Source organism: Oreochromis aureus, linkage group 22, assembly GCF_013358895.1.
Source record: "Oreochromis aureus strain Israel breed Guangdong linkage group 22, ZZ_aureus, whole genome shotgun sequence".
In the NCBI taxonomy this organism is placed as follows: domain Eukaryota; kingdom Metazoa; phylum Chordata; class Actinopteri; order Cichliformes; family Cichlidae; genus Oreochromis; species Oreochromis aureus.
Genome location: NC_052962.1, coordinates 21,327,589 through 21,354,159, shown reverse-complemented (window position 1 = coordinate 21,354,159; position 26,571 = coordinate 21,327,589). Strand labels below are relative to the sequence as shown.

The following is a 26,571-nucleotide window of genomic DNA, read 5'->3' as shown; positions in this document are numbered from 1 at the left end:
GCACTTTGCCTGAAGTTATTTATATTATTACCTTAAAGTAAAGTCGCATAAGTTCAGAGTGTAATCAACAGCTTATGTAAAAGTTGTTGAGTACAGAAAAATAAAATGCGAATTTGACCTGCGATTCTCAAACGGAATGAAGAGATGTTCGCCAGAGCACAAGTGCTTTTGAAATTGCTCCAGTGGTAAATATAATTAGCTCAAGATATTTTCAACACAGCTATTGGTGACAAAGCCTTTGATTGTACAAAGAAGGGTTGTGTTAATTATGCTCCAGGTCATTTAAAGTCCCAAAGATCCATTGTATCTAATGTGTGTCTATAACCACTTGGATAGAAAATCCACTTACTTGTATTCAGGAGGTACAGACTAGAACAAATTGACTTGAGACACTTTGTTAAAGTTTAAATAAATTTGGAAAAAAGACTGCAGCAGAATAGCTCTAGGCTAATACTACATTGTAATAACTGGTGAGTGATTGTTCATGTTCCTTTTAAGTGTTCGTGTATATTTACATAATATGAATATTTTATGTTAGCCTTGCATCATGTACTGTAGACATATTTCTGAGCACACAATTTATCTTTATTTTTATTAAATATTCAAAGCTGTGGGTTGCTTCATCAGAATCTCTGTCAAGGGCAAGAATCTGAATCTGTTGCATGTTTTTTGGAGTATTTAAATGGTAATTAAACCTACAGTATGCTACGTATAGGCTATTTTGCCAAAGCATCAAATGCCTGTGTCTAGTGTGGAAAATGTTAATCGTACTGACAAGTTAACTTATATGCATAAAACTGTTCTCTTCTCTTTCCCTCATTTGTAATAAATATTTTAGCAGATTTTTCATTTTTCAGCTTGCTGTCAGCCAAAAGCCAACAGTGTTAGTGTCCAGCTGGTGAACATAATAGAACTTTTGTGCAGCTAAAAGAAAAGAGAAGTGTTGAAATCGTGTTTCCTTTTGACCCAAGATTACGAAGTCCACAGAAGTCCACTGTGTTCAGAATAAACAGTAAAATTCAAGTTATGAGTTTGCTTTTGCACAACTCCAATGTAAAAAAGGAAAACTTTAAAAATGTAAATATAAAAATACCTACTTATTAGTAGCAGGTGGGCCTGATTCGCTAAACTTGACTAAATATACAGTACTGTGCAACACTCACCTCTCATTTATTAATTGAATCTTTAAAAAATTTAAAGATAACACAACTGACCAGCATAAAATAGGATTTTTGCATCAGCGAGATGATTCAAAAAGCACTATTAGCTAAAAACTTGGCATAGCATGGTGTACAGTCCGTCCTTAAAAAATCTGAAGAAACTGGACAAGTGGAGGACAAAAGGTGAAGTGACTAAAAAACGATATACATTAGATGATTTAAAGGCATGTCCTGAAGAAATAGGAAATAAAATCCAATAAAGACCTGAAACACGACCTGAATGACGCATCTGGCCCTTCAGTTGATCTATTTACTGTTCGCTGAACAGAACTTGGTGAACTTGGAACAGGTGCTTAGGAGTGATGAATCCAATGTTTGCAGTGTTTGATTCAAATTGTCATCAATATGTACAGAGGAGGTCAGATGAAAGTGTCACGCCCACAGTGGAGGCTCTGTCGTGGTTTAGGGCTGCATTTCAGTATCAGTCATGATACTGAAATGGCCTGGACCTCAACATTATTCATGTAGTCTGGGGTTGAATGTCTATTTCTAAATGACCACTGTAAGACATTGCAAGAAAGCTTGACTAAGTCAGTTCAGGTTGTGCTGATGAATGAAGATGGTCATACCAAATATTGACTTTCTAGTTTATTAGAATTGTACACGCTCTGTTTTGCCTTATACACTGTATTTCTACCATGTACATATTTCAGTGTATTACTGCAAATGAGCAGAGACTCAAATTTTTTGCACAGTATTGTAATTTCTTTCGTTACACATTAATTTGCACTTGGACACATTGGGTGTCCTGTACTTCTTCTCTCACTTGCCTCTTTATTCTCCCCTCACAGCCCCATGTGGAGGCCACTATTCGGCTCCAAGTGGAGTGATATTATCTCCTGGGTGGCCTGGTTATTACAAAGACTCCCTTAACTGTGAGTGGGTGATTGAAGCAGAACCTGGACGTGCCATCAAAATCACATTTGACAGGTGGGTGGCATACAGTAACTCTTTGATTCTGAATATTAGAAAGAGCTTTGAATGGGTAACAAGCAACAGTGAAGATTTACAAGATTTAAAGTTTATGGAGATTCGCCTACAATATCACATGACTCATAATTCTCTAGGCTGTAAATTTTTGACAGAGCTGTCTTTTGACTAGGAAGGCAGGCAATATTTTTGTTCAAATTATGTGTTCTCTGGGCTGTGAACTGCTGGTAGAGACAAGACATAGACTGTTGTTTATGAATCGTAACATATTGAAAAAATTGCCTCCAAAACCTGTAAATGGTGTGAAACCTTTGAAGAACTTTTCATTATCTCATCAGTGTTTTTAAATCACAGCTATAATATAATGTCCTGACATTTTATCTTCACAGGTTCCAGACAGAACTGGGTTATGACTTCTTGGAGATCCATGATGGTCCAAACCTCCTGTCTCCTCTGGTTGGCTCCTTTAATGGCACCCAAGTCCCCCAGTTCCTTTTCAGCAGCAGCAACTTTCTTTATCTGCTGTTTACCACTGATAACAGCCGGTCAAATGCTGGCTTCAAAATACTCTATGAAAGTAAGTTAGATGCAAACACTATATATGTATGCACATATAGTATGTGCACGTGCATATGCATTTATAGCTGCAAATTTTACACACAAAAAAATGAAAAATACACATGCATTTAAAACTGATCCATTCATATGAAGATACTTTGTTAAATATATTTTATATTGTATATTTTTAGAGACAAGTATGCTCTTTACCACATTCATATTCTCCGTGATCTCACGACATTATGCTACTGTTTCACAAGTTTACCTTGCATTGCCTACAGAAAAATTAGACACCATCCTCTGTTTGGTTCACACCAACTGTAATGCATATGAGATATTAGATCAGAAAGAAATTGAAGTTGGGTGTTGATGGCACCGGCCTGAGCAGGGTATTCAAGCCACAGGGTCCCCGAGTTGGAGGATTCCAAAGTGTTCCCAGGCCAGATGAGATATGTGCAATCTCTCCAGTTGGGTGTGACCAGAAAATCTCCAAAGTAAGGTGCCCAGGAACCTGAACTGATTTTTTTCAACAAAAACTGAAAGCATTAATTGTTTGTACAGAAGATAGATATGCTTTATACTCTGAGTTACAAAATGATGTTGATTTAAAAACAAGAAGAACCCAAACCACCCACCCATCCACCCCCTTGTTTTGCTTCCATTCACTCAGTACTAATGGCGTAGACCGCCAATATCTTCAAACTCCACCTTCATTTTTATCTGAAGTGTATGTTCAATTTGACAGCAGATGGCATGTAAACACTTGAGAAGGTAAACAAAACCACTTCTGTTGTGGTTCTCACCTCAGTGGCTGTCACCAAATAACAAACAGTCTACCTTGTACTGCATATTTTTGTATTTTTGTTTATGTAAAGTAACATTTAATGTTCAAATGATTTTTGAATCAAACAAAATGACTCTTTTTGTCAGGCGTCACAGTGGACAGCTACTCGTGTCTGGACCCCGGCATCCCTGTCAATGGTATTCGGTACGGACAGGATTTTTCCATCGGATCCACGGTGTCGTTTGGTTGTGACTCTGGTTATAGACTCAGTCATGAGGAGCCGCTAGTGTGCGAGAAGAACCACTGGTGGAGCCACCCCTTACCTACATGTGATGGTAAATATTCCAAAAGAGCTTCTAATTCAGAACAGAGTGTACTGTGGAAAATGTTACACCACATGCAAGTATGTTAAATGTTCTTCTCCATTAGCTGAAAGCTGATTCTTTGGTCACTCAGAAAAAGAAGATGGTTTTGGTATCTTATGTAGAAATGGGCAGCCATTCCCTGCTAGTTACACTCACAGCATAAAATGATTTGCTTTGTTTTATTGTGCATTATTATTATAACAGCACTATATTTTACATCCAATTCAATAATAAGGTTCATTAAATAGAAGGGAAGCATTTGTCTTAACGCTGGACATAGTGTTATATAGACACTGGACAATATGCACAGTCTGCTCTGTGGTAGCACATTCACAATGTAGCACAAGGTCAGCTTTGCTGCTGTCCTGGTAAGGATATTTTACAGTCTAAGTATCCACTGCTCATGAATGATCAGACAGTCCACAGAAATCATAATCACTTCTATAGACCAAAACATTTTTCAGACAAAAGCAGATTATCTGCCTTATCCATTACAAAAGACACAAAGTGGATGAGGTGTGTGTAGAAAGGGAGAAGTTGAGCCACCATCGCTGTTTGGGGAGCTGAGTCACACCACTGGTTGATCACATAGACACACACACACGCAGGAACAATTTGCAGTGAAGCTGCTGTGGCTGATAGGAGATGATTTGAGGAGAAGATTAGAGATCTGTGGGCAAGTACTGTGCATGCGTTCGTGTCTGTGTGCGCACGCATGTGCACTGTGTACGTGCGTGTGCGCTTGTGTGTGTGCGGCGCTTTTATCCATGTGCCTCCTGTCACCTCCTCTCCTGTGTGAACCACGAACACAGGAATGTTTGAGGTAAGGTTGACGAGAGCCTGTGTTGGCTGTCACATCCTCTCTCTTCTCTCTCAAATGAGTTGGGAGGGGTGAGGTTGGTGGGGGTTGGGGGTGGGGTTAGGTAGGGAGAGTAGGGAAACCTGTCTCTTTCTCTCCCTCTGTCTCAGTGACTGTCTCACTCTTTCTCGTATTCCGATCATGGTGGAGCAGGAGGGCTGGGTGAAGAGGAAGATGCAACACTGCTGCATCGGTTATGCGTTGGCTCGCTTGGTTCGGCTTATTGGCTCATTCGCTTGTGAACCACATTTGAATTGCACTGTTCCTGGGACTGGCAGCAGTTTCCTCCTAGGAGGCAGTTTGAGCATACAAACATCAAGCAGGCTGCCTGGAATTTGCAGACTGAATGGCATTAGACGGTGTTTACACAATATGTGCCCATACAAGTGTACAAACTGTTTGCTTCTGCAGTTGGTAAGAAATGGGATAGAGTGATGACTGACAACTAGTGCACATTAAATTCAAGCAAGACATCACCAAAGGCAGCCGACTCAGCCTTGAAAGCTTTTCGAGAAACCAAATGTTCGTCATACTCTACATTTGAAGAGATGAGGGCAAGTAAGTATATAATGTAATATGAAAGACATAACAGTAATATCACCCCAGCCAGTCGAGCACAATGGCTTCGTTTTTGAAGCAAACATATATGTGCTATTTATACTTGAATAGGACCTATTAGGCCCATTTCCAGATCCATGTTTTTTATTCTTAGGGTCTATTGGAGTAGTTTTACACGATTCACAGTTCAAATTATTTATTTCACACAAGACCTTTGTATAGTCTCTGAGCCTGTTTTACTGAGAAAAGCCATTACTGCCCCTCTGCCCCTCCCTTTGAGCCAGCTTTCTTCTAAATGGCTGCTGCTTACAAGAAAAATATTTCTGTATGCATTCACAGTGAGAGCAGTGCGTTTGACATGACTGTTATAATCACATCATACCGACATCAGAAGCAGAAAAAAAACTTTCTTAAACTGAGCATTTTGAGGAATTCTGAAGGGTAGGCTTTGGGGTCACAGAGGTTACTTGTAAATATGTTAACCTTATTAGCTGAAACATTTGTTTGATGCAAGTATTCACCATCGTAGACAACTGCAGCATTGCAGTACATAGTGTATTTGGCCAGGCATTTGAAGGCAGATAAAAGACAGAGAGCGAAAGAATGAAGTGAATGGAAAAAGAAAAATGTGATGCGGTGTTTCAAATTTCTCACACAGGCCAGCCTTCAAAATAAAGAACTTCTGGCAGAAAATGTTAATAATTAATAGCGCTCTATATGTGTGCGAGTGTATGCTTGAATCTATGTGTTTGTTTAGTTTGGAAATATTCTCACTCCTGACTTCTCATTCCGCTTGTTTTCAGTGCTGGTGTTAAAACCACAGTGGTTCAGTGTAAAGTTAGTGATCCCCTGTTGTGGTTTGAGCACATTTTCAATTCCTGATATGTTGTAGCGGTTGTAGCAAGAGTCAGCAAGTAAGGAAGCAAAGGAAGGGTTTGTACAGATTTGAGCTGGGGTGTAGTTGTCAGATTTGGTGGTTTTCTGCTCCACACTACAATTCCTGGTAAAATGTCACAGAAATTTCAGCAGAACTTTCAGGATTGACCCTCTGCCTGCTTCTTTTACTCCTTGTTACGGCATTTTATAGTTGCATTGTGAAAGAAAATGACTGTTCGGCCAGGCCAGTGTAAGATGAAGCAAGTGGAGCGACAAAAAATTAAGCACCTGGCAACATACTGTCTGCGTGCATTAGTATGCATAGAGTGAGCTACGGCCATTTCCAATCTTTTCTGGACCTGGTCTGAACTGTGCATCTCGGCACAAGCACGGGTCATAGTGTGGCCATGCTGTGAGATTCTGAATGTTTTAAGTAGTCTCCAGGAAACATTTGTCCTGCTTCACTGCATCGGATACCACTGACTTGAATCACTTGGAATAAAACTCAACCGAAAAAATATTTCAGACAAAGGACATTTTACAGTTCTTGCACACAATCAATGTACCTATTACGCAGCATTAATGTTGTGGAAACGTAACATAAAAAATTATTCCAGCCTTGTTTTTCTTCGGCTTATGTCTCAGTTTCCTGACACTGCATTGCAAAGCGACGAAATCTTGCAAATGCATTTCAGATTTCTCCTCCACACAGTTATTGTCCAGATGGCCACTAGTTATATAACAATAAACTTTGCCTTTTAGGTAGTAGCTCTAACTATATCAGATGATTGATGTATGCAAAACTAGTCTGAACATCTGAACTTGTCTTTGCAAAAAGGCAATGAAACACAGTATGATTGTGAGGCTGTGGTTAATCACCGCAACAATGTCAAGTTAGCCATATGGATCTTGAAGCTGGAGGTTGTTACTGAACAAAATAGCTGATGTGCATTTGCTGTTCTGCTAGAAATAACTATCATTTAGTGCATAAAAACTACAGACACACAAGTGGACCTGCATGTGAGCATGTTTTTCGAGGTCCATAGAAAGCCTGTCTGAATCCAGGCTACCAAGAATCCTCCCATATTTATGCAAGAACTGCTACAGTCTGGTGAGCATGCCACTTTTTGTACTATGCAGAGCATTGTGGTCACAGTCACCGTACCTGGCAGACAATCTACAAATTGAAGAGATCACCAAATTTGCATAAATGGCATACAGTTCAACTCATTTCTGTAAACAGGAGAAAAAAAAAACACATAGCTTTTGTCACTGGTGTTATTCACCTTTTTGAGGAATAACAGTCATCGGTGTCGCTAATCATTGTTAGGCGTTGGTTTGTTTCAAGAACATTAAAATATACCACAAAAACAACAAATGATGCATTATTTATCATTCCAGTGCAGTGTGTGGCAGATTTTACATTATTTATGTCATTATTTTATGTCTGTGCAACAGTGGGAGGAATAAATCTGAAAAATATGACTTCAACATTTAAAGGAAAGTTGTAAGGGAATACACAGTGAAACAGTGTTTTCCTATTCCCCAACGTGTGAAAGCACACACGTTTGGAGCTCACACTGCATGCAGACCTTGCTACCCACTTCTGAGAAAATGTCTCTCCGTCTCTCTTCTATGCTCCCTCTCTCCCCTTTGCTCCGTCTTCCTCTGCCCCTCTTGCAACATTTGCGTGTGGGTATGCTTGTGTGTAGGTACTATAGAAGTGGTATTAAAGGTCCACAGGGAAACATGATCTGTTTTAGCTATCAACAATCTGATGCTAACCTTCTCTCTGCCTCCATCCCCTGTCTCTGCTCATCTCCCTCCCTCTGCCTCTCTCTCCCCACTCTGTCTCTCTCAATCTATCCAGCTCTATGTGGTGGGGATGTTAGAGGTCCCTGGGGCACCATCCTTAGTCCCGGCTATCCAGACAGCTACCCTTCATCTCTCAACTGTACCTGGACTGTTGAAGTCAGCCACGGGAAAGGCAAGAGACACACATACACAGAGATCCACACTCCTTAATAGAGACAGACAGAGTGTGAGACAGTACAGCAAGCTCAGTGGTTCAGCTGCTGCTATGCTACATCCACAAACTTACATTGTTTTCTGTGGCTTATAAAATATTCAGAGGGCCATATGGAGACAATTTGGTGAAAGCATGTCAAAAGTAAAATGTTGCCAAAATAAAGTCAAATAAAATAATGATCTCAAAAATAAATCGTCACCAATTAAAGTTTGAATATGCTGCTGTCCCAGTATAATGACTCATACATATTATAAGTCGAGGTGCATGAACCATCTGAGGATAAAGCAAACTGATAAATTGTTTTGATCTTTCTCTCCGTCTTCTGACGCGTCTGTGCTTGTGTCTCAAACAGGAGTCCAGTTTCAGTTCAATTCTTTTCACCTGGAGGACCAACATGACTACCTCTTGGTTACGGAGAATGGGAGTTTCCTGCAACCTCTGGCTCGTCTGACCGGCAACGAGTTGCCTAGCAACATCAATGCTGGTCTCTATGGCAACTTCAAAGCCCAGTTGCGATTCATCTCTGACTTTTCCATTTCATATGAGGGCTTCAACATAACTTTCTCGGGTAACTTTCCTGACTGGAGTTTATCATTTTAATCCAGCGAGTCTACATTCAGTTTTACCCTCAGTTTAGTCACTTCAAGGGTTTCTGTTTGTCTTAATTTGCTCACAGGAACGATGCTGTAATGTTGCAAATGTTGAAATGTTTGAGATTATAAAACATAACTGAATGCAAAACAGTCAAGTAACAGCTTGCTGTGTGAATTGTGCCAGTGAAATAAAATAAAATAGTCAAGCTGGACTTTTGCCAGGTTCACCCTAGAAATTCATGCAGAGACATAAGACACCACTGTGAAATTATGGCTTCTCTTTAAAGAGAAGTGAGCAGAGCAACATTTATACCAGAAAAGACAATTACTGCCTCTTAAAATGAATGTTGTAAATTATAAGTCGCAGCCTTACGCCAGGTTGTAAAGTCACTAAAGAAATGCCATTAAGTTCATTTATGTGGCAACTTATCACAGACTGCTTCTAAATAATAAAAATGGATATTCAGTGTTCATAGGATCGAATTTCTGACATACAGCCACAAAAGCACAAACGTCTTTAGTTTGGAGCTTAAGATTAAGTGTGAGTGCTGGATATTTTATATGTTATGAATGAATGTGATCATTACTTAATTGTAAAGACTGCATGTGCTACTCCAGCCCATGTCAAACATTGTACCATGCTTTGTCTGGCCACAAGTTTAATATTGAGAATAATGAGCCTTCTTTTATCAGTGGTTCAACCCACATAGTACCTTTAAACTACAGACTACATATAAAAGATGGGCATGGTTACCATGACTACATGCAGTAGCTAAGAAGACCCAGTTAATTAGTGCTAAGTAATCTACAAATAAAATCCTACAAAATGATTCACCAAAGAGCACAAACATCTTAGAAAAACTGACTATAAAACACACATAAAGCCTCGTTATTTATACGCTAATTATTTTTGAACGCTTCACACCAAAACCACAGTTAGTGGAGGTATCAAACTCGCATTTATGTCTGGTGTAAAATTCAACATTTTACAATAGGAGTCTTTGGAGTCAAGTGACCTTCAAGGAAATGCAGTTTTATGGCAGTTGCATTGTTGCATTGGCTTCATATCTCACAACCTTGCTTTAAAACCACTGAACCAACTTACTATTTAGTGGCTAGTTCAGATATGCTTTTGCTCCAAAGTGTCGATTTACTTAGCTCAAAAGATCGTCTGAAGAAGAAACAAAACGGGATTCAAACTGAACCTTGCAAATCTCTACAAGTCATTATCATAGAAGAAGAAGGGAGGCTGGACATGTTCACCCACTGCCTACATAATTCTCTCAGTCAAGTAACATGTACAGTGACGAAGCATAATCCATGTATAATCATCCACAACAACAGACTGAAAATTGCCAAAAATAACTATATGTATCCAAAATTCTAAACAACTTCTTTTATAAAATTTGGTTTTAAAAACTGTTTTTGAAATTGGCCTCCAGAGTACTTTGGGGGCTGAAAAAGTTTAATTTTTTTTCTTTTTCCCCACAAGTAGATAAACAGATAATTTTTTTTGTGCCAGCTTTTTACATCTTAACATTCAGCTGTGTCTTCTGCTGTTATTGACTTTTTAAAAATTGTGTCTTCTTGGGCCACACGTGAATAACTCAACCAAAGGAACTGGTGTGCTCAACTCTAAATTACTTAAGAGTGCGATAGGTGCTGAGCTACAAAACACAGAATATTATGAATAATACAAAAACAGTTTTGCTGTACTCTGTTGTTGTTGTTGTTCTGAAGGGGTTTTTTTTAGTTTTCACTATCTAAACTGACATCTTACTCCATGAATTGAGGACTACCTCTGTAATCTTACAAATTACTACAGAAAAAAAGCAGATGGCTAGACAATATTAATTTGAGAGCAATCCACTATTAAATGATGGTATGTGAGGAGAGGAAAGAACAAGATGAAGACAGAAGCTCCTCACCTCATCAGAGGTCAGAAACATGCTGTTTTAGCTCCTTTCTCTTTAATGCCACCCTCCAATCACGCTAACTGTCTCCTGATTTGCTGTTGCTCAGTGGCAAAGAGAAGGTTTGAAGAGCAGCTGGGTGGGGCTTTTATGCCCACAGTACCTATAATGATCATATTAGGAACATCCTACATCAATGATATCATGCAGAACCAGAAGTAGATAAAAAAAAAAAAAAGGATAGGGTCTTGTGCCTAACTGTCCTTTCAGTACCCTCTCACTGACTCGGGAATAAAGGAGCAGTGGCCTGACTACACTGAGTGATATTTTACTGCCACCCAGATGGCATAAGCTGACTCTCAGAGTGTAACACATGGGAGGTGTCATGAGAGATTTGACTTGGCAGTGTTAAAATTCTCAACATGCACTTTCTTTCAGCAGAACACCCTAAAAAAACACATCACATCATCAGTCTTAGCCAACTGAAAATAGCTTTGAGTCTCCACCTTGCTAAACACAAACTCAACAAGTTCAGCTCAGGGCGTGCTGGAGTCGACTCAGATCGAGAAATTGTGTCCTTCTTGTTCATTCCTGCAGTCGTGCAAGGATTATATTTTAATAGACTACATATTCAAGAGTTTCACAAGAATTACTGAATTAATTAAAAGGGCTTGTCCAGTGAGAGCGAGAGACTTCATGCCCATGAATGTATGCATGCATTCATCCTTTGGCTAATCCGAAATTGTTATTTAAGATTAGCCCAAGATCTTGGCCTCATTGTAAGCATTTACATTATTAGTTTAGCTAATTCTTTCGTATTGCTTGCATAATCACAAATATTGTCATGCACTTGTTCCAGAAATCTATAAATAAAGTTGACATTTTATGTATTTACATGCAGAGATGATGTCATATCTCCTACGAATAGTATATGTAGTACATTTGTCTGGTTGTGGCTTTTTAGTCAGAATTAAAGAAAAGTTATTTTACATTTTGACCTGCTGTCTGTTATATTATAATAATGTGTTTAATGTAATTCATTTATTTTTTTCTGCAGAATATACTTTGGAGCCATGTGAGGACCCCGGCATGCCTCGCTTTGGCAGGAGAAATGGCTACAGTTTTGGTGTTGGAGACACTTTGTCTTTTTCCTGTAACATGGGATACCGCCTGGAGGGTTCACCAGAGTTAATCTGTCTGGGAGGCGGGCGAAGAATGTGGAGCGCTCCTTTACCTAGATGTGTCGGTACGTGTTTAATTGTTACCGGTCAGGTGCTGTGGGTGTTTAGTTGTTTGTGTCTTGTACTAAAACCGTGCAGATACTTTATTTTTATTTTTTTGTATCCTTCTGAGTTACCAAGCTCTGTGAATTGTAAATGTGCCACACTGGATTTGACTGGATTGGCTAATCTTTATAGTTCCTGAGGTATTATCTGACTTCCAAAAAGTCGTCAAACAACAAATATCATAAATAAATAAAAGTAAAAACCAAAGACACATATATATGTATCTAATACATAAGATCCAATCATAATAAAGTAGCAGTGAGCAGTTAAGTCCAGTGGTACTTAAAATAAAACAAAAACAAGTCATGTCTTTATATAGTTTTATAAAATGTCTCAATAATTACATAAATTCAAACTCTCAAACTGATGGAAATAAAATAGAAATAACTAGCAGAACACCCACTGTGAGATCAGGGGACCAAGTAACCCTTCCCATAACAGGGTAACTTGTGCCCACCCTGGAGCCAAGCCTAGGGCTTGAAGGGAAGTGCTTGGTGCTTTGGTCTTAACCCTTGGGGCTATGCTGTACCCAGTCTGAAAGATCCATATGACCTTTCTACCCACAAGAGGGGATATAGAGTACTGGAGAGATGAGTCTGACTGCTAGTCAAACCTCAGGTTCAGGAGTTCATGAAACATCAGTCAGCTCTTTACATTCTCAATGATATGTGAGAGTTGGCCGAATGTGTCAGAAAGGGCATACGGCCACGTCCCTCATGCTGCTCTGTGGGGAGTGCATCAAGAATCAGGGGTGTCTGGTTCATTCCTGCAAACTATTCAGTCTCTCTATAACTGTAGCGAGAGTGGGATTTCCATTGTCAGCTGTATTTCGGAAACCAAATTAACATTTTTACAAGAAGCTTACCCAGCTCAGAAGCAGCTCAGAGCAGAGCCACTATACCTCATTGAGATGGTTTGGGTGTCTGACTAGGACGACACATGGGTGAGGCATCCGAAGTGAGGTGCTTGGGGTATGTCCCACTGAAAGGAGGCCCTGGGGAAGATCTAGAAGGTGATAGAGAGACTGTATCTCTTAGCTGTCTTGGGAATATCTTAGTGTCCCCCCAGGAAGGATGAGATCGGGGCAGGACAGATGGATGGATAGATGAAGAAGTAAATAGTGATTACAGTTAAAAAGTAACTCAGCTTCCCTTGATATCATCAATATCATTTATTTCCTTACACATAAACCAACACAAGTAAGACTGACGGACTGATGAGCTCAGGTCTTTTGAAAAGGTGTTGAATTGTTACACTGATGAAGTCTTGAAGTTGGAATGAACAGAAACCCTTACACAGTTTGGTCACAGTCAAAGATCCATGTTTTAGATGACATAGTTAACTAACACACATGAGTAGAACGTGTGGTCTTTGTTCTTCCACCTTTGAAGTGAAAATTATAATTGACCTCTGGCTGTAGCTACAGAAACATCCTTTATGTTCAGCTGTTCCAAAAAATATATATTAAACGGTCAGTCCAAACTTAATGGTACTTCAGAGAACAGCGTTTGTATCAGCCAATTTCCAATTAGTGGATGAGCAGAAAATGCCAGTGATATTTCTCCAGGAGTCCCTAGCAGGCTGACATTTATGTCCTGTTCACATTCCTTTATCACCTTTTATAATTTTGAAATTTACTGGCAAGGACATTATCTGAAATAATACAGTTGTTTTTTTGTTTTTTTTAAATACTGGAAAAAGTTGTAATTTTTTCCCCCGATACTTTAATACTTGCTTAATAAACTGAAGTCATAAAGGTAGACAGAAAACAATATTAAGATATACACACTATATAAAATCTTTGAGACAAGAGATTTGAGACAAACAACTTCAAAGTCAGAACACAGACTGAGAAAGGCTTTTACGATGTGATAAACATGCAATCAGATTTACAGTAGGTTTAGGCACCATATTGAGCACTAATCCAACTCAGTGTAACTGTAGCACTATGCCAGTAATACACACAGCAAACAAAAAGTAGCATATACTACAATGGGAAGTAAAAGCCCAGTGTTTGAATGCACTAAAAAACGAGAATGGTGGTTTTATTATTAAAATGTATACTCTGAGTGGCACAGATTGCACTAAAAATATGCCTATTTGAAATAAGTCCTTCACCTGTGAACTGGAAAATGCGTTTATATGCAAGGCTTTATAATTTTTTTTAATAATTAATCAATGCACAAATGAGCAATTGGTTTAAAGGGCAAAATAATGACTTCCTCACTAGGTTTTAAAAACATTACCATACAATAAAAACAAGCAGTTCATGTCTTGGATGTCACACATACACATTTTTTGTCAAGGAAAATGCATTTAAGCCTAATTTGTTTGGGCTAATAATGGACGATGAAAGCAATCACACTGATTAAAAAAAGAAGAAATACTGAAATGCCGTGCTTTTTGCCTGCCTCTGTGTTGGTTTTGAGCTATTCTGGGTGTATAAGGAATACTCAGGAGATTGTCTTTGATCAAGGCACTTTCCTCTCAATTGCTACCTTTCCTCCAGAGAATTACTACCGCCTGCTCTTAAATAGATAGGATAAGTCTAATTTAAAGCACAAGTTTATCAGTGGGAATCATTATCATGTGCAGTTAACCTCAGGGAATTCAGGCGAGAAGTGTGTAAAGTAAGATTTGATTTGGGTACAGTTAGTAGTATCTACAAGTGACAGCAGTAAAAGCACATAGCGAAAGAGACTCTACATTTCTGCACTTGCTCATGGAATTAGTCATCTTACACATAATATTTTTGAGAAATTACAAAGAAAGCCAGACCAATCCAATTCTAGTAAAAAGCAGCAACACTATACGACTTTTTAATTTTAGGCTACGTGTGAGTAGATTTTACTCTCCAATCTAATTTTCAGCTTTGCATGATGTTCTCAGCGCCATTGTACACGGCTTTGGTTCCTTCGTTCTTTCATCAACGTGACAAGATTTATAATACAGAAAGGTGGGAGTGGTGTTGCGTGCCGCTGTTCTGGGGTGTTGTGCAGTTTGCTATATTTAGTTTCTGCGTATTTTGTTGCATTGCTGCATGATGGTACACATCACAGGTGAAGAACGGAGGAAGAAGGGAAGATTCGAGGACCAACAATAGGCTTTGTCTTATGTTTTGGCTATAAAATAACTTTTTCTTGTTTGCTTTTACTAAGCACACAATAGTTAGGGTGGGTTTTTTTGTTATTTTAATTAACCGAGAGATATGCTGTGCAGGCATAAAGTATAACTTTGGTGGTCTGTGTTTGTGGTTTTATGTGTGGCTCTTTTTAATTCTTTACAGCATTTTTTTCCCCCATGAAAGAGTTGGAGAGCTTCCAGAGATGTTTCTTTGCAGTTTGAGAAATCCAATGTTCTTTTGTCTTGTTTTTTTTTTCTACTTTTTTATTATTTCTGGATGCCATCAGAAGCGGGAGGAAAAAATAAAAAGAGGAAACAAGAGATGGAAGAGAATGAAAACTCAGGAGAAGTGGAAAAGGAAAGTTGATTGAAGTAAAGGGGAGCAAAGGAGGCACTATTCATAGAGTAGAGAGAGCGCAAGAGGGAGGAAGTTAAAGAGGAAAGAGAGAGAGAGGGTGAAGAGGTAATTTTCTAAATGGAAACTATAGCGGTGTGATTTATTGACGATATGGCAGCTGTAATACGACCATTACACCAGTGGAGACACAGAGAGGGGGAGAACGTTAGGGAGAGGGAATGAAAAAGAGAGGAAAGGGACATGGATACTGTACATGGAGGGCACGCGAAAGAAGTGCAAGGAATAGATAACTTCAGGTGAAGTTTGCAATCTTATCATTCATATCAACTAATATAAGAGAGTTTTTTGTTGTTTTTTTTTCAAATTAAATTCACCTAGCCTTTAGTTAACAAATAAAGGAATGTTACTGATTATTACTCCGAGGACAGCCTGCGTTCCCCCTAGCTGCACAGAAAATGGGCAAAAACTTTTATCTGGTAGGACCAAACGACTTTAAAAAGCCACAAGCCTCTTTAGTAAGCTGCAAAACATGGCTTTTGTTTATCATTAAAGCTTTAAATGCAGGTCAATTTGCAGCACAACAAAAGCTTGTTCACATGACCACTCCACATCCTTATAAGCCTCTTAAGAATTAAACCAATGTCTCAATATTGTGCATTTTTTAATTGTCTCCTTTCTGTCCCCTGTCTTCAGCGGAGTGTGGTTCTTCAGTCATAAATAATGAAGGGATACTGCTCTCCCCAAACTACCCAATGAACTACGATAACAACCACGAGTGCATCTACAGCATCCAGGTCACAGATCTTAACGTTTCAGAATATACATGACACGAGTTTTTATTGAGAAAAATAATGGTATTGATCATTGCATGTGTTTAAGAGATGTCAAATGTATTACCAGTCTTCAGACCTTTGTGAGGGTTTGTCACCTGCTATGTGGGTCATTAGTGCTAATTTTGATTTGATGTTGACCTCAGGTTCAAGCTGGGAAAGGAATCAACATCTCTGCAAGAACCTTTCATCTTGCCCAGGGCGATATACTCAAAGTAAACTCACTCATATGTGGTCATTGCTCTTGCCAGATATCAGTGTCAAACACAGCAAAAATAAATGAATTAAATTAGTTCATGCTGCATGTGATGCATCCGGTGTGCATTTTGCTGTTGTTACAGATTTATGACGGTAAAGACAACACAGCCCATGTTCTCGGAGCATTTACTGGATCATCCATGTTGGGGCTGACGCTCATTTCGACTTCAAACCACCTCTGGTTGGAATTCTACAGCGATGCGGAAAACACAGGAGAAGGATTCAAATTGGTGTACTCAAGTAAGTTAGCAGTGAACACCACTGTTTAGTATAGAGCTAAGGCCTAATCTGTTTCTCCAAGACTTCCTTGAAGATTCATTCAGGATGTGACAAAAGAACCCAGAACAACATGTAAAGAACTTCAGGCTTTACTTGCCTCAGTTAAGGTCAGAGTTCATGAAATGGGAGTTTTAGAGTGGCATAGGACTTAAGTCAGATTGAGATTCTTTGGCATGACCTTAAACAGGCTGTTCATGCTTGTATCTGAATTAAAACAATTCTGCAAAGAGGAGTGGGACAAAATTTCAAGGCTCACAGCCAGTTATCACAAATGCCTTATTGTACTTGATGCTGCCAAAGGTGGTATAACCAGTTATAAGTTATTAGGTTTAGCAGACAATTACATTTTCACACAGGGCCAGGCAGGTTTGGAAATTTTTGCATAATAAATGAATTAATCATCATTTAAAAGCACGTTTTGTATTGACTCTGCCAGTGTCTTTGTCTAATCTTTGATTTTTTTGGATTATCTTGGGCAGATGTAAATACATTTTAGCAGTATGTCTTAAATTATTAACCAGTTAGATGCCTCATGACGACTGCTGATTTCTGACAAATCTAACAGGCTCACTAGAACAGTTTAACTCTAAATAGATGGATGGATCACAGAAGTAAATATGAATTTTTCCACTGAAACGATCAGAAGAAACATGTCACGTTTGATTAACAAAGCTTTCAGCGTAGGACGAAGTGGTAAAGGTGTGTTTTGATGTTCACCAAAGCACACCCACATTTGGCAGTGCCCTCTTAGACGCACAGTTGGAATTCTAATTGTTTAAATGGTGTCATGAAGGGTGATAGCTTAGTATTATTCACTTTGAAGTTGTGTTGTCTCTGTACTGTGTTGGCGCAGAGGATTGCTTACTTAGACCTTTGCTGTTTTCATACTTTTCCAGGTAAAAGTTATTTTACCATATAAAACAAAGCACATTAGCAGCAGCAGCAATTTTGAGATTGTAGTACTTTGCCTCTGTTTGTTTAGTGTTACATTTCATATAGAGGCTGTAATTCAATAAAACTCCCGAGATGTGGTCGAATGAATAATGCATGGTGGTTTGCTTCCTTATACATATCTAACAAAGAGAGAACAATTTTAGATGGGAAACTGTTCACACTTGATGTCAGGATGATGACAAATGTGCTATTGTTGCTCAATAGTAAGTATAGCTTTCCAAATAGCCATTCTTTTAAGGATTTAGACATGCACCTACAGCAGTCTGCCAGGAGATAACTCAAATCCCGGTGCACCTCGTCTTCCAGGTAATGCCGTAGATCAAATCCCGGTTATGGTCTTATAAGGATAAGCTATTTATATACCTATTCATATCTCGCTCTCCAAAACTGCGAACAAATATTCCGAATATTACCATGGAAACTGAGCTTACACTGACTGTGAAAAACAACATTAAATTGGATAAGGTGTATACACGCTCCAGTATCATTCCTAATAATGGTATGTCTCATGTATCTTTTTCAGTTTTGTTATTAAAACGGGATGAGAGCTTAACAGGATCTGTGATATCAGCAAGCTCATAAACAGAATCCTTGAGTGGGCCAGATATTAAGGGAATATTGCTGCGCATCTAAGCATCTAAATAAAACTAATTCTCTTTCTCTTGTGGGCCTTGGATATCCCTTAGTGAGTATTTTAAAAAGTACATACTGTGAAGCTCTTTTGTCTTTTTTATGACTCTTTCTAGGTTTTGAGTTGTCTCATTGTGAAGACCCAGGCGTGCCTCAGTTTGGCTTCAAGGTCAACGACCAAGGTCATTTTTCTGGGAGCAGCATCACATATAGATGCGAGCCTGGTTACACTCTACATGGGGCTTCTACGCTGAAGTGTATGACGGGTGAAAGGAGAGCCTGGGATAACCCTCTGCCTTCTTGTATAGGTACGTCCTTTAGTATCTGAAGCCAATAACACTCTGAAAGAAGGTCTGATTTAAACACACAAACACACACAGAGATTTTTGAAGGCACGCAGAGTCCTGCACAGATGCATTATGTTTCCGACCTTGAATAACAATCTTTAATAAGCTTGGGAGGGAGAGGTAATTTTATTTCTTAGATTTAAATTGATCTTGTTGCATTTAATGCTGTGTAGTGTGCGTTCCACAGCACTTAGTTGAATAGATTCAGAGTTACGCGATAGCTGAAAAGTGTGTTGGTATCATTTCAATAAAAAATCAGTGCAGGATCTTTCCAGTGAATGAACGTCAATGTAATTATAAAAGTCTTTACGTCTGTGCATTGTGTTCTTTAGCTGGAATGGCTATTTATCTAGAATTCAACTAACACACACACACATATCTTTAGGTATCAGGAAGCATTATTATACCAGGTTTGTTCTGTACTAGATTAGAAAGTGACTTGCAGCTTTATGCAACATTTGATTGCAGGATGTTAATTCAGTTATCTGGAAGGAAAACAGATGGGGGCCAATTTCCTGTAGAATCACCTTTCTTGGTTTTCCCTGGATATCACACGCTGTTGTAGTTTTAAAGTCCCAATGAAAAGCCTATTTATTCGGCATTATACCACCTGGAATCCCTCGGCCCAACTGATGCACTACCTTTTCTGCAGTGGCAGATTTTCTTTCCGTTCCTGGCGGCTGCCCTTATATTCTTCCAGTGCTGTGTTATGTACTCAGACGTGCCCCGACATAAAGCACACATAACCTCCACGCAACTCTCGGCACATGAAGGGCTAAGCTACAAACGCGCTGTTGAGAATTTCTTCATAAACTCATTTTATTCAATTTGATTTGGCTTTGTTTAAAAGCATTCTGTGGAGACAACTCCCCACTTAGTATCGACACGTTGCTTAATACTCAATTATGCCATCGTCGCCTTTTTAATTCATTTTCCAAGGTTTCAAACTGATGCAAAACAACAGTCCGAAGTATTGATATCGAGAAGTCGACCGTAGTCTTTCACTGGCTATGCAGTTTCGGGCTTCTCTCGCTTGAAAAATAAACACACACTCACATATTTATCAGTGTACTGGAATGTACCTAAAATGCTGTGATTTGAATATTATTTGGACTTAATTCGGATATGTTGTTATTTCTTCCAGTTAGCACATGGTTGAATGATTGCATCCTCTAATTAAACCCAAACAAATGTTAGGCTTATTTAAAGTGACAAATAGAATGGCTGCTGTTGCTGCTTTGCATGGGAGCTATAAGCATAACAGCCAGTCCAGTGTTTTAGGACCATTTTTTTTTCCTTCACTGCTGCCTCTGAACTTTCTGATTTTGGATTCAGACTAATAAGTCTCCCTCCTTCACACTATCAATAATGAAAGACTCATAAAACTACTGGCTGAAATGCTCTGACTTTATATTTTAACAGTGACACGCTGTGACCTCATCTAACCTCCAGTCTTAATATTATATTTCTTCTTCTTATTACTCACAGGTTTTCCTTCTTTACCCCCTTGGTTCTCTCCTTTTCTCTCCCTCTTTCCCTCTCCCTCTCTCTTTCTCCGTCTTTTCTCCTTCCAAACTCTTAATATCGCTCCTATTACCCGAGATAATATATTCCAGTGATGAAGGGAGGAGAGCCTGAGGGAGGGGGAACATGGAGAAGGAGGAAAAGCAGAGAGGGGATGAAGATTGTGAAAATATATAACCGAGAGAGACAAAGAGAGAAGGGGGAATTATTTTCTGTTATATAATGTGCTGTGATTTCTTTAGGGAGGAATGCAGGATCAGCACTTTGTGTCTTCTTCCTCCTCTTTTCTCCTCTTCTCTTCATCTCCTGCGCGTGATATAGAGTGAGAAAGACAGAGAGACTCAGCGGATAAGAGTTAGCTTCTTTCTTTATCCATTTGTCTCCTTGGTGATCGTTTAATCAGTGGCCTCTGAGGTGCACCTACTGGATCTGATTGCCTTGACAAACAATTGCCACAGACAGATAAATGGTTGGCTTGTCACAGCGCACATACACACACATCAACTGGCCATCCGTTGGGCTGCAGTGATGGGTTTGTAATGTTGTCACAAAGGTGCTAATCAAAGACATTTTTACAGTTTGTTTAAAAATAAGTGTGTGTGACGTTATTTATCCCTGTAGCGGAGTGTGGGGGTCGTTTTAAGGGTGAGTCGTCAGGGAGGATCCTCTCCCCCGGATACCCTTTCCCATACGACAATAACCTTCGCTGCACCTGGACCATCGAGGTGGACTCGGGAAATATTGTGAGGTACAGATGATCTTATTAAGGCTTTTGATCAATACATTAAGCATAGTGTAAACTTATGCGTGAAGTGAAATCAGTTTGTATAAAAATGGTTTTGATGAACATATTCTTGCTTTAATTAAACTTTATTCTTATTATTTTCCTCTTATTTTACAGCCTCCAGTTTCTGGCCTTTGACACTGAAGCCAGCCATGACATGCTGAAGGTTTGGGATGGGCCACCTGAGAATGAAATGTCTTTGGCAGAGCTCAGTGGGTCTCTGCTCCCTGAAGGAATCCACTCGACACTGAACACAGTCACGGTTCAGTTTGAGACTGACTTTTACATCAGCAAGTCTGGATTTGCCATACAGTTTTCTAGTAAGTGATGAAATTAAATCTAACTAGAAAGCAGTGTTGGGAAGGTTACTTTTAAAATGTATTCCACTACAGATTACAGAATACATGCCCCAAAATGTATTTTGTAACGTATTCCGTATTTTCTGGGTCAACTTTGCCAGCGAGAGACAGAGAGAGGCGTTGAAAGGCTGCTCCAACGGAACTTATAGTTTCGGAGGAAAACACGAACACAGTGTACAGTCGAGTCTTAACAGCTTACTCACATCTGGGCTCGTCAGGCACTCTTTTTGGCTGCAGTGGTTATTATTATATTTACATGCTTCCATCTCCCGTTTCTGCTCGGTGACAGCTCGTACTGTTCGGCTCTCCTTTTTCTCCCTTCCTCGCTCACAGACACATAACGGGTATAGCAGTCCATTCTCCCTGCAGCACGGAGTACGCTGCCCATGAGGCTACATAGGCTATGCCTGTAACACTCTGCCTATTGCCTTCATATTAAATAATTTTTTGAATAATAATTTTTAAAAATATTTCTTCACGTCATTATGCCGCAAGTAGGGGTGACATGGGCCGCGAGATTGAGACACAGGCATTAGGGCCTCTTAATGCGTGTTTTGTTTGGGTTTCCACCGGCGTGGAAACCAAAAATAGAGAGTGCATAGCCTTATGAAACAGGAAAATACCGCCATGTAATCCTTCATTTCAACAAAGTAACTGTATTCTGAATACCACCTTTGTAAACGGTATCTGTAACGGAATACAGTTACTCATATTTTGTATTTTAAATACGTAACGGTGGTACATGTATTCCGTTACTCCCCAACACTGCTAGAAAGATATAAAATATAACAGATAGGTTTCATCTAGACTACTGTTGTTGTGTCTATGCTCTTCAATGGGTAGTTCCGTTAATAAAAAAGGGAATAAAAAGCTATATAATTATGCTGCTTCAAAGACCTTCACCTAACCGGAACAAAATTAACTTACGTAGGACCCATTAGTTAGTTGAAGTGGTGCTGTTTTTATGCACTGGATTAAAGCATTAGATACCTGGTGTGACACAGTTTTCTGTAATTGCTCCCCTCTTTCTCCTCTATTCCCTGCTTTGTTCCTATCCCCTATCTGTCCAGGCTCAGTAGCTACAGCCTGCAGGGACCCAGGAGTACCGATGAATGGCAGTCGTAGTGGAGATGGCCGTGAGCCGGGGGATTCAGTGTCCTTTCAGTGTGACCCAGGATATGAGCTCCAGGGGGACGACAAAATAACCTGTATACAAGTGGATAACAGATACTACTGGCAGCCCAGCCCACCTGTCTGCATAGGTGAACACTCCAACTTTCATAGATTCTATAGGGACGCACAATAAATGTACTGCATATACAGCTGGAGGTATTGTCTCACTCAAGGACACATATGTCTGTGACTTATAGGAGAGCTGTATAAAAAGGTCACGCTTTATTCTATTCACATATTTTCATTCTTTTGCTTTTTAATGAAGCTTCTCATTCAGTAGCAGTTTTCTCCACACTCTGATGCATGGTACACAAAGGGGTTTTTTTTTCTTTCCGGTATGGTTGAGCTTGAGAGAATATTTAAATGTTATGACATTTCAAGGCTTTGTCAAAATGGATGTCAATCTTGACCTGTGTTCCCACTTTAGCTCCTTGTGGAGGAAATCTAACAGGCTCCAATGGATTTATCCTCTCTCCTAACTACCCGCATCCTTACCCTCACTCAAAAGATTGTGACTGGCTCATTGCTGTCAACCCAGACTACGTCCTGTCACTGGCCTTCATCAGGTAACCTACAATGCTACTTTCCAGTTCAGCTCGATTGAGCTTTTTAAAACCTCTTCACTAGACAAATGTTACTGCCGAGTGAAATGTGAAATGGAATGACAGTAGACTAAAAGCCTGTCCAAGCTGAGCTGGCTCCATTTGAAGACTGAAAACCTGGATATCCTTTTTTGCTGGCAGTAAGTTCTAATGCTAAATTTTCTGGCAATCATTTCAATTTGGACAAACTGTTGGAGCAACAGACCAAAAGACTCTTTTGTTTTAGCTTGCTGAAAATTAAAATTTTAGGGTATTTTTCCTGCAGGTAAACGAGAGTAAAATGAAATAATCAACCTTGTTTTTGCTTTGTGCAAGGTTGAAAACCATGTAAAATTATGACTTTTTTTCAAGAAGTGGGAACTTCTAGCTTTAAGTGCTTTGAAAATCTATTGAGCTTTCACCGCTTTCAAAAGCCGTGCTTGCTTTGTGGTACGAATGACAAACAAAACAACTCTAAAAACCACTGAATTCATCGTAGATACTTTATCCTTGAATTTTTGTTGACTTTCTTTCTCTTCCTTATTTGTCTCTGTCTTCCTTTACCTTTAGTTTCAACATTGAGCCAAACTATGATTTCCTGTACATCTACGACGGTCCGGATAGCAACAGTCCTCTCATTGGTAGCTTCCAGGACAGCAAACTCCCAGAGCGGATAGAGAGCAGTTCAAATACAATGCTTTTAGCGTTCCGTAGTGATGGATCGGTTTCTTACACTGGATTTCACCTGGAATACAAAGGTATAATGGTCTGCTAATAGTACCACATCTCTCATTTAAATTGAATTCTTACTGAATCGGGCAGCACCTAAAACCACACTTTGCATTCTCACAGAGGTCATATGAATAACACAGGCAAATTTTGATAAAGTGTGATAGGCAAAGAAATTTGAAGTATAATCACATTTACAGAAGAGAAAGGAGTGCATTTTTTCCCCTGCATCATTTAACAGTTTACAATACTGTGCAATAGTCTTGGGTCACCTCTCATTTCTTTGTATTTTACTTTTATTTAGGTAAATCTGTGAAAAGTGCCAAAGATAACATCGTTTGACAGGCATACAATAGTATTTTTGCACCAGCTAGGTAATTCTCAAAGGACTGTTTGCTGAAAACTTGGCATATCTTGTAGTGTGTCCTTAAAAAATTGAGGAAAGGCCCTTCAGTCCGTCTACTACTGGCCAAAGCATGATCAGAAATGGTCTCAGTGGAAGGGTGGCTGTCAAGCGTATGTCAGACCTGGACTGAAAATCAGTTTCAACAGGTCTTATTGTGAATTTTTGATTTGCATCATTGTCAATGTGTGCTGACAAGCTAAGGGGAAAGATACAACAGTGAGTGCCTACAGTCATCTGTAACACACAGTGGAGGTGTCGTGGTTTGGAACTGCATCTCAGCCATGGGTTGGCCTCCCCAGAGCCCAGACCTCAACAATACTGAGGCAGAGTGGGAAAATCTTGGAGAAAACAAAAGTTAGACAACACCCGCAGAAGGCCTTTAAGCGTCCTTCAAGAGTACTATTTCTCAGAACTACTCAAAAAAATTACAAGAAAGCTTCCCTAAGAGAGTTCGGGCTGTGTTGAAGAATAGTTGGGGTCACGTCAAAAATTGACTTTCAAGCTTGTTAGAATCGTACAAACCGTGTTTCCATGTTTGCATGCTCCAATAAATCCTGCACCAATATCCAAATTTCATAGAAGAATATACAAAAATGGAAGTGGCTTAAGACCTTTGCACACTACAGTACATTTACCTAACTATATATCACTTTTAAATATGGCCACTACATATACAGTCAGTTTTAAGTTATTATGTTCTTCTCTGTTTTAAGGATGCAAACAAGGAAAGTTGAAACATTTCAACCGCAAATTTTTTTATAGCCATTTTTTTTTATTATTGGTTGTTGAAAAATAATTTTGAATCTTTAAATCACCTCTGCTTGATGTTGTTTTCTGTCATTTGTGTTTTTCATAAAGAAAGCCATTTGGGAAACTAAGATTTCCACAGTAAACATAATAGAAACTCATGATGACACAATTTCAGCATAATATAACGACAATATTTTCTTTCACCTCACACTAAGACCACTCACACTTTGGTGTATATAGATGTGTACCATGCTAAATTCAGGATGAAAGAGAATTATTGCTCTCTGCATAAAGTCCTTGTTGAATCAGTGTCTATTGAAATAGTCTGTCAAGAAGGTGTGAGTTGGATTCATTTGCACAAAAGAGTCAACACTGACTTTGCATGGACTGAGAAATTAAGTCTTAAGTTGATGCGGGTGGCCACTAATCTTTTGGGAGGGGGGCCAAGGCCATAATTTACAAGGTTCATGTAGCACACAAAAGCCGGGGGATGAAGTTATCGTTCTTGCTCCATCTTGGCAAAGACAGCTAAGTCAAACAGACTGTTACAAAGGCCAACGGAATGCCTGCCTCATTTGATTATTGCAAGAGACTTAGTTATTATTAATTTGCCCTATTATTCATGTGTGCCTGTCACTTTTCCTTTGCCTCATGTTCTCTCTAACTCACACTTTTTTTTCCTTTACTCCATCTAGCCAAGCTGAGGGAATCTTGTTTCGACCCAGGTGTGGTTCTGAATGGGACCAGGCTGGGATCTGATTATAAGCTGGGTTCGACGGTCACCTTCTACTGTGAAGCAGGATATGTACTGCAGGTACAACCACTTGGATGACTGAGGGGTCGACTGAATTTGGGATTTTGGGATTTGAGTAGCTGTTTCTTAGGTTGCTGGGTGGATTGCTCATTGGTTTGTTGAACGGCTGGGTGGGTAGAAATTTAGCAAACAGGGTGTTAGTTGGCTGGGTAATTAGTTACGTGGACTGGTTTTCCTACAACATTTTCTTTTTTGTCTGTTTACAGGGCTATTCTACTCTGACCTGCAGTATGGGTGATGATGGCAGACCTGGATGGAACAGGGCATTACCTAGCTGTCAAGGTAAAAAGAAAAAACACACGTCACTCACTCTATTTAAATAGAATTTACTTGTATGGACTTCAATGTCACTGCTATCTGTTTGTGCACACGTCTGAATCTCCAGCCCCATGTGGAAGTCGTTCTACGGGATCAGAAGGGACTGTTTTATCTCCAAATTTCCCGAGAAACTACACCTCCGGACAGACCTGCGTCTACTCTATATCCGTACCAAGAGAGTTTGGTGAGCTCAACAACCTATGCAGTACAGAGTTCAGACATGCAGTTGTGTTCAGCTTTGAAAGTTAAACATGTGGCCACAAGTTTCTTTTCAAATAATTATTATATTGCTTTTTTTTTACACTGAAAAAGAGCAGCATTAAATCTTTTCAGATTTATTGCAGGAATCTCGTGGTGCCCTCTGAAAAACTTCCTCAGTGTTT

General features: G+C 39.4%; 1 protein-coding gene across 1 annotated transcript in view; it reads left to right on the top strand.

Moving 5' to 3' along the window:
• LOC116322741 (CUB and sushi domain-containing protein 3-like) overlaps positions 1-26,571 on the top strand; it is a 374,565-nt gene that overhangs the window by 281,637 nt on the left and 66,357 nt on the right. The window contains exons 16-33 of the mRNA XM_039605961.1: positions 2,012-2,150; positions 2,540-2,727; positions 3,639-3,827; positions 8,021-8,137; positions 8,532-8,747; positions 11,743-11,931; positions 16,146-16,246; positions 16,429-16,497; positions 16,624-16,780; positions 18,520-18,711; positions 20,896-21,022; positions 21,176-21,378; positions 22,488-22,679; positions 23,018-23,156; positions 23,742-23,929; positions 25,752-25,870; positions 26,077-26,152; positions 26,256-26,372. Coding sequence (XP_039461895.1) covers positions 2,012-2,150; positions 2,540-2,727; positions 3,639-3,827; positions 8,021-8,137; positions 8,532-8,747; positions 11,743-11,931; positions 16,146-16,246; positions 16,429-16,497; positions 16,624-16,780; positions 18,520-18,711; positions 20,896-21,022; positions 21,176-21,378; positions 22,488-22,679; positions 23,018-23,156; positions 23,742-23,929; positions 25,752-25,870; positions 26,077-26,152; positions 26,256-26,372 — 2,718 coding nt within the window. The remainder of the gene's footprint in view (positions 1-2,011; positions 2,151-2,539; positions 2,728-3,638; positions 3,828-8,020; positions 8,138-8,531; positions 8,748-11,742; positions 11,932-16,145; positions 16,247-16,428; positions 16,498-16,623; positions 16,781-18,519; positions 18,712-20,895; positions 21,023-21,175; positions 21,379-22,487; positions 22,680-23,017; positions 23,157-23,741; positions 23,930-25,751; positions 25,871-26,076; positions 26,153-26,255; positions 26,373-26,571) is intronic.